Below are 7,800 nucleotides of genomic sequence, written 5' to 3'. Positions count from 1 at the left end.
CCCCACCCCGGCGCGCGCCCGCGGCCTCACGTGTGTCCGATCTCGTGCGCGATGGTGAAGGCGGTGGCCAGGCCGATGTCCTCGTTGATGCTGCAGCTCCTCTCCCGCTCGCACATCCCGCCCACGGGCGCCAGGCCTGCGACACGGGCCCGCGGCCCGGGGCTGGGCTCAGGCTGGTGGCCGGTTTGTCCACCCTGCCAGGTGCTCCCCTCCCCCCTGCCAGGGCCAGGGCCACCCCGTCCGCTGCCTCCACAGGCGCCTGCAAACCTAGACGGTGTTAGTACCTAGTGTGCCGCACGGTTTGTTCTTGTAGATGCAGATGTCATAGCTGTGGAAGGAGAGGGGAGGGTGAGGGGCTGGGCCGCCACCCTGCGCCCTGCTGCGCCCCGTGACCACCCAGGGCCGCTCATTTCCGCGGCCCCTGCCCTGTGCTCTGCCCCCAGCGGACCTTGGGGAGGCCTGGGGTGCGTAAGTGACTGCCTGCCTGCAGGAACGAGGCTGTGAGTGAAGGGGTGCGTCTGTGCCCAGCTGGCCCCAGGGGCTCTGCCCGCCCCTCTGCGCTTAGGCTCCCAGCAGCCCCTTCCCGCCCCCCTGCGCCCCACTGGAGTGGCGGCGCTTCCCAGCCTCTCCCATCTCCTGGCAGAAGTGGCCCCAGCTTGGACCCCGATGGCCCCCGGGACCACTGGTGCCCGCTGCCCGAGGTGTCCCCACCCCTCACCGCGTGATGAGCACCGCCGTGTCATGGTTGGCCACACCGTTGTCGGGGATGGCGTTGCCATGGCCGCTGTGGTTCACGATGGATTTCTGCCACTTACAGAAGCTGTCCAGGGACTTCCCGGCGTGGTGGGTGATCTCCAGGGTGGGCTGTGGGCACACAGAGTGGGGCGCATGGGCGCCGGACACGCAGGGAGGGCAGGCGGCGGCTGGCTGCAGGGCGGGGGGCGGGGGTGCCAGCACACCTGGTCCTCCGTGAGCAGGATGAGGCGTGTCACCAGGATGTTAACGATGTTTCCCAGACTTGAGTCTTGGAAAAGTTTGGCGACCTGACCTCCAAGAAACAAGAGAGACCGAGTCTTAAGAGGGGCTCAGAGCAGAAGACAGAAGACACAACGGTGACAGTCACTGTCTGTCATCACTGCACGCCGGCGTCAGGCTAAGCCTGCCGGGTACCTCTTTGCACAGCAGGGGCTGTGATCATTCCCGATTTACAGAGGGGCAAAGTGACGCGTGGAGACGTCAGGACGCACAGTAGGTGCCCTGGGTGGGATTCGGGTCTGGCTACGCCTGCCTCCAAAGCACGGGCGCTTCCCAGTACGTCTCTTCCTGATTTGATTCAGCTCATCCGTGCCCGCCCTCCAGCAGCCCTGCACACCCGGCCGCTGTCGAAAGGGACTGATCTGAGCAGCACCACAAGCAGCTGGAAGGGCAGGGGGCCGGAAGCTTTGGAGACGGCCGCCAGGGAGGGGGAGGGAGTGCCCAGGGGTGAGTGGGCACAGACGACAGAGGCCACAGTCTGCAGTGATCTTGGAGCCTGGGGCATCCCTGTCCCACGTGGAAACCCCTGGAGACCCTGGCAGGTTTTAGACAGCTCTGGAAGCCCATGGGAGGCCGCGTCAACACACTGGGCCCTCTGTCGGTCTGCTGGACCTTTTCTCCTCCCTTTTTGCTTCAGGGATCAGCAGTGCCACGTGTCAGGCTCCTACCGAGTGCCAAATGCTCCATCTGGCTTCTCTCCCTGCCCCCCGCCTCTTACCCTCTGGGGTAGATGCCATAACAACAGTATCGTACAAAGGTGGAAACGGAGGCTCAGAGAGATCGGGGGCTCGGCTGAGATCTGGTGTGGGCAGCGGGTACATCTGAGTGCGGGTCAGCGGGGCACCTGTGCGACGTTAGAGGCAGGTGCTCCGCATGCCTACAGGTGCGGGCGTGGTGTGTACGGCCAACCTCGACAGGTACGTGCAGGCCATGTCCTTTTATTATTTGACTTTTGAGAGGATGCAAGTGATCGAGGGGCAGTGAGGGAGAGAGATGAGAGGGAGAGAGAGAGAGAAGCGGGGCTCCCCTGGGGCTTGTGTTTTACCCCAGTGCAGCTAGAGCTCACCTAGTGTGGGACTCGAACTCACAAACTGTGAGATCATGGCCTGAGCCGAAGTCAGATGCTTAACCAACTGAGCCACCCGGGTGTCCCTGTGTCCTTATTTCATACAGCAAACACCGAAGCGGCACCTGCTGTGTGCCAAGTGCTGTTCTAAATACTTCATGGATTCACTGCCACCACCTTAGCCTTGTGAAGTAGTGACTATTACCAGCCCCATTTTACAGATGGGTAAACCAAGGCACAGGGGTGCAGTAACTTGTCCAAGGGCACACAGGCTGGTGAGGCCATGCTCCCAGTGGCAGAGCTCGGCTGTCTCCTCCCATTCCTTCCACACATGGGCCTCCTTCACCCACGCGTCCCCTCCATGCTGGCTCCTTGGCCTCAGGTCAGGGCTAGTGGGTGGGATGGGGAGACTCCCTTTTCCTGACCTCTGGAGGCCGGCTCGAGGTCCCGGGCTCCACGCCCAGGGAGGGGGAGGCACTTACAATGTTCATGATGGCCAGCACGTACTGCTCCACGTCGCGGCGCCCGTGGTAGGCCACCATCATCTTGTCTGCCACCACCAGCGTCTCCACGTAGCGCTCGTGGCTGACCGAGCGCTTCAGGCCCGGCTGGCCGCGCTCCGTCTCGTTCCCCAGGGGCCTGGCAGGTGGTGGCTTCAGGGTACGCAGCCACCACGGCCGCCCCTTCCACGGCTTCTCGTCTGGATGGACAACTTCTGGTCATTCTGCTGCCTGCCTTGACTTTCCAGCTACGTGTCTGAAGGTGCATTTGCCCAAGGGGCCGTCGGACCCCTTGTTCTGTGGCCCCGGGGTGTTCTGGTTGTACAAGGTCTGGTCCCACTGCAGGCCCGTCACCCAGATGGCTGGTTCTCCAAGGATGAGTCTGCCCCACCACCCAACTGTAGGACAGCCCGACTGCCGGTGGGCTACCTGCCCAACCGAACGCAGCCCGACTGTCTCTCGCACTGTCTGGCGGTGACACCGCCCTCTTTTCTGGGTGTATAACCAACTGCGGCTGTCCGTCTGCCTGTGTCACTCACTGCTGGGCCATCGGACTGGGGCAGTGGTGGAGGGGCTGTTTCACTGCCCTACTGTCCTGCTACCCGGCTGGCTGCCATTTCTCCCTGCACATAGCTACCTGCTGACCTTCTCCAGGGAGAGACACTCCTGCCTATCTCTGTCTTAAGGCAAAGATGTGCAGTCCCTCTTCCCATCCCCAGAAAGACAGGTGTACCTCTCACTCCACAGGCTGTGTCCAGGTGGGGGTGACGCAGAGAGGAGCGCTTGTACACCACATGGGGGCCACTCTCTTCTGGGCCCTGAGCTCCTTTGGGCCCAACTTGCAGGGGCTCGATCAAGTATTCTTCCTCCTCCGCCACAATGAGGCCATGCTAGGGGTTGGGGAGTGGGCAGAGGGGTTGGATCCGATTTTGCTCCCACGACTCATGGGACCCTCTCTCTGTCTTCACGATTTCATTACTTCTCTCTTACTGGGGTTCTGTTGCTATTCCTTTTTCAACTTCTTGGGGTAGATGTTCAGTTTATTACTTTTCAGCCCCACCCCCCCCCCCCCCAAGACTATACATTTTCCTCTAAGTTCGGCTTTGGCTGCATCCTAAAAAAAATTACTAATCCTTTCGATGAGCTTGAAATGCTTTCAAAATATCCACCGTAATTCCTCTCTGACCTCTACATGGGCGTGTTTTTCTGAACTCCCAAATGTGTGGGCCTTTCTCCCTGCTTCCCAGAACCCTCTGCTCACCAGGCCCCCGCAGGTGCTGATGGCCACACGGGAGCTGCTGGCCTGGCCCTGCAAGTGGCCAGCGTAGAGGCAGTGGGGCCGGGCAGCCCTCTGCCAGGCCAGGCCCTCCCGTGTCCAGTACTCCACAGAGACGTGCCCTGCTAGGAGGCGGGGGGTGCGGGTCAGGTTCAGCAGGAAGTGAGTGCTGGGTGCAGCCACCTTGTAGAAGAGGCGGGACTCTGCGACTGGCCCTGTGCCCCGGCGCTGCCTCCGGGGGGGCGGGGGCGAGAAGGCCAGCAGTGCCCCATTATGGTCCACTCGAGTGGGGAAGGCGATCTCATAGCTCTCCAGACTGGACAGGAACTCATCTGTGGGCGAGGGTCAGAGGCTCGGGGTGAGCCTTGGGAACGACCCAGGTCTTGGCTGCTTGGCTACATACAGGGCCCTTCCCCACAATGACTGCCATCCCGGCCCCACCGGCCCTTCCTCAGCTCCTTCTTCCCTCCCCACTGCCGCCCCAGGGCCACCCCTACCTTGAGAGCGGAAGGCATGTAGGACTTCGAATGTGAGGCCCAGCCCCAGGGTGAGGACCCAACGGAGGAACTGGCCGGCGGGAGCCATAGAGGCCACGTGTCCACATGTCTCTCTCCAGCCCCGGCTGCCAGCAGCCCCCACAGCACCGCCTCCCCTGTTCACAGCCTGGGCAGCATCACCGGGCTCCTGGGAGGGAGGAGTTGGGGGGGGGGGCGGGTGGGTGCCTGGTCCCGCTGCCCAGTGTAGCCAGTGCCAAGGCCCCTCATTCTCGGCCCAAAGGATGCCCACGGCATCTTCTCATTCAGAAGTCCCCCTGTCCCCACCCTCCACTTCCTCCCTGTACTATCAGGATAGGCACAGGGATTTCAACTTTGTGAGCATCTACAAGGTGCCAGCTACCAGCCTGCACGTTTCCAAACTATTTTGTTTCATTTCCACAATAATCTCGAGGACTCCTTCCCTAGGTAAGGACTATGCATGATACAGATGCCGTCCTTGCCCACCACGGGGCTCAGTCTCCTGGGAGTGACCAAATGAGAAGAGTTTAGATTTCGATAAGTTCTCTAACGGGGGGGTCAGAAGCAGGGGTGTGGAGGATGAGCAGAAACTCATCCAGTGGAGAGATAGGAGAAGGTGCCCCGGACGGAGGACCCGCAGGGGCAAAGGCCCTGAGGCAGGGAGGAGCTGGGTGTGGACCCGGGACCACATAGGCTGGTGTGGCTGGGCAGAGTGCCTGAGGGGGGGCGGTGCAGTAGGGCAGTAAGGGGAGGCTGGCCTGGGACTTGGCTGTGTTGGTCAGCAGGCATTTTCAGCCCAGATTAAAGTGGTGGCCAGTGCTTGGCTCTCCTTACTCACCCCCTCCGACGTAGGCCCTACCGTTAGGTTCCCTGCCACGGGGTAGCACTATCTACCCTGCCGGTGGGGCCAGGACCGCGGCAGGTGGCCTCTGCCCCTGTGGCCTCTCTTCTAACCCTGCATTTCCAGCCTCGCCCCTGGCTCTGCTCCTTTGCCTTTCAGATGCTTCTTTCTAGAACCTCGAAGCCTGCCCGGCAGGTCTCAGTTTCTCTGGCATCAGCCCGAGGCCAGCCTGCTGCACATAGACACCACTTTGGGCCACTACCCTGTGCCAAACCCTCCACCCCACTCCCGTCTCCACCCTCCTCCGTCTCCTCCTCCCCCTCTCCTCTGCAGTTTCCCCCTTAATCACACACTGTCTTGTTTTCTTTGCAGCCTGGCCAAGCCTGAGAGTCGATCCCCAAACAGGGCAGGTCAACACGGGAGGGAGGGAGCCAGCTTTTCAACAAGACACAGCCTTGGAGGTTGACATTACCTGCTTCTGCTTGGACTCCTCCAGCAATGGGGAGCTCACTCCAAGACACTCTTTGTGACCCTCCTGCTCCTGCGAGCTGGGCGGGGGATCACGCCTTGTTTGCCTGTTTGTTTTTACCTTTTGGGGGTTCCAGTTGGTGGCGTGGTGTCGGACACCTGTGGGTGAGCCCCACTGGGCCTCAGTGTGTCTTCTTCAGTGCCTGGACAGGGAGCGGGCAGGGAGGAGGGGCTGGGCTGGGTCGGAAGTTCAGGGGTGGCTGAGAATACTCTCCCCTTCTTCTTGACCCTGGTGAACCTCCTCTCGGAGGATCTGACCATCCTTCAGTTCCCGGTCCCCACCAAAGCTCCCTCCTCCCCTGTCCCCATCTCCTCTTGCTTTCTGTCCCCTAGTCCATCCTGGAGACCCTCACCAGCTCATAACCCCCCCCATCATGCCAAGGTGGCAGCATTCTGATCGCAAGTGACGGTGGACCCCCTTCCCCCAGTCCTGTCCCTCTGTCTTTCCTGCACTGCCAGGCCTGGTGTAGAATCTTCCTTCTGCTTCTGGCTCTGGTGGGGCTGGGGGACGGCGTGGAAGGACCCAGCATAGGCAGGTGAGGATGGGGGATGCAGAGGGGAGGGGTCTGGACGGGGACGGCTCACAGGTGTCCTCTGCCAGGGCAGGGAAGAGCCTCTGGGACAGTGGCCCAGGCCGTGGGGCCGTGTGGGGCGGTGTGACCTGCCCAGGGCACTGGGGCTGCTGGGAACAGGGCAGTGGATCTGGGGGAGAAAGTGAAGCCGGTGCCCCAGAGGTTAGGGCATTCTGGGGCCTGGCTGGGGGCGGCTGCAGGCACTGTGATGTGTGCGCTGTGTGTGTAACTGTGTAAGTGGACTGTATGGGACTGTGTGCAGTGTGCGTGCCCATATGACCCCGTGTGTGGCCATGTGTGCACCCGTGTGGCTGTGTGTGTGTGTGTGTACGCGCGTGCGCGTGCCCAGGCCTGGCCATTCCTCCCGGCCCCTCCTTCCAGAAGGCAGGAGGGAGGCGGCCGGCTCGGGCCGGTGCCAGCACTGGAGGAGGAAATGCCGCGCGGAAGCGGCCCGGAAACAGTGGCGGCTCCATCCCATCCCGGTGATCCGGGAAGGACCGGCCGCTCCAAGCCCAGACCTCGGGGGGTGCGGTGCCCAGGGAGCCCCCGCCGCTCCTGGGGGCCGAGGCCGCGGCCTCCTCCGGGCGTTGCACATCTGGCCGCCGGGAGAGCAGACAAAGGCCCGCCCGCGGCCTGGGGGAGGAGGGGCCGGCGCCCCGGCGGGTCCCCTCCGCCAGCCACTAATTAAAGGCCCTGAGCCCGAGGGGCTGGCGATGCGCGGAGACAGCCGGCTGTGGCCTCGGTGACCTGGCCGACACGGGGGAAGTGGGAGGTGCCGGTCCCACATCCAGACACACAAACACACACACTTGAGGGCGACCACACCTGCGCAGCCGGGGACCAACAACCGGACGCCGCGGACCCACAAAGGACTCCCATCTCAACACACATCGACACACTCGGCACACACTCACGTCCAGAGGCAGACACATGAGACACAGGTCCACACACTTCCCAGACCGATCTGCACACTCACGTCCACACTCATTCACCCCCACACACGACAACCCGCGGACACACACACACTCGGGCCTACGCGCGCACACGCACACCCTTGTTCACACACACCAGACAAGGGACAAACTCACGGCCACCCGCAAAACGTGACATTCACACCAAAGGTACTACTGCTCAGGCGTTTACACACTTGTTACACCCAGACACACCCGGACACAGCACGGAGACACGCACACACTCACCAGACATTTACGTCCATAGCAGACATGTAACTATGCACACACCACGGCTCACGCTCACACCGATGCACACACGCAGATTCAAACACACCCGGACACTCCGAGACGTTTTCACGCAGACACACACATGCAGACTCACGGCATTCACTACATACGTGGATGTCCCCCCCCACACACATACACACACACACACACACACACATCCCGCCAGCAAACCCAGACAGGCGTCCGCACGACCTCAGGGTCGCATACACTTGGGGACGCCGAACAC

General features: G+C 62.0%; 1 protein-coding gene and 1 long non-coding RNA gene across 5 annotated transcripts in view; one reads left to right on the top strand and one right to left on the bottom strand.

Moving 5' to 3' along the window:
* ADAMTS10 (ADAM metallopeptidase with thrombospondin type 1 motif 10) overlaps positions 1-7,794 on the bottom strand; it is an 18,557-nt gene extending 10,763 nt beyond the window's left edge. For all 4 annotated transcript variants that reach the window (XM_029916106.1, XM_029916108.1, XM_029916107.1 and 1 more), the window contains exons 1-9: positions 5,823-7,794; positions 4,375-4,561; positions 3,863-4,209; positions 3,335-3,491; positions 2,584-2,801; positions 960-1,043; positions 719-864; positions 285-328; positions 31-136 (exon numbers count right to left, since the gene is read on the bottom strand). In XM_029916106.1, coding sequence (XP_029771966.1) covers positions 31-136; positions 285-328; positions 719-864; positions 960-1,043; positions 2,584-2,801; positions 3,335-3,491; positions 3,863-4,209; positions 4,375-4,462 — 1,190 coding nt within the window. In that variant the 5' untranslated portion in view covers positions 4,463-4,561; positions 5,823-7,794. The remainder of the gene's footprint in view (positions 1-30; positions 137-284; positions 329-718; positions 865-959; positions 1,044-2,583; positions 2,802-3,334; positions 3,492-3,862; positions 4,210-4,374; positions 4,562-5,822) is intronic.
* Positions 1-7,800, top strand: part of LOC115273177 — a 31,729-nt gene that overhangs the window by 16,492 nt on the left and 7,437 nt on the right. The gene's annotated exons all lie outside the window — the stretch shown is intronic.

Source organism: Suricata suricatta, chromosome 12 (assembly GCF_006229205.1).
Source record: "Suricata suricatta isolate VVHF042 chromosome 12, meerkat_22Aug2017_6uvM2_HiC, whole genome shotgun sequence".
Taxonomy (NCBI): Eukaryota; Metazoa; Chordata; class Mammalia; order Carnivora; family Herpestidae; genus Suricata; species Suricata suricatta.
The sequence above is the reverse complement of the archived record's forward strand: the minus strand, read 5'-3'. Positions and strand labels throughout refer to the sequence as shown.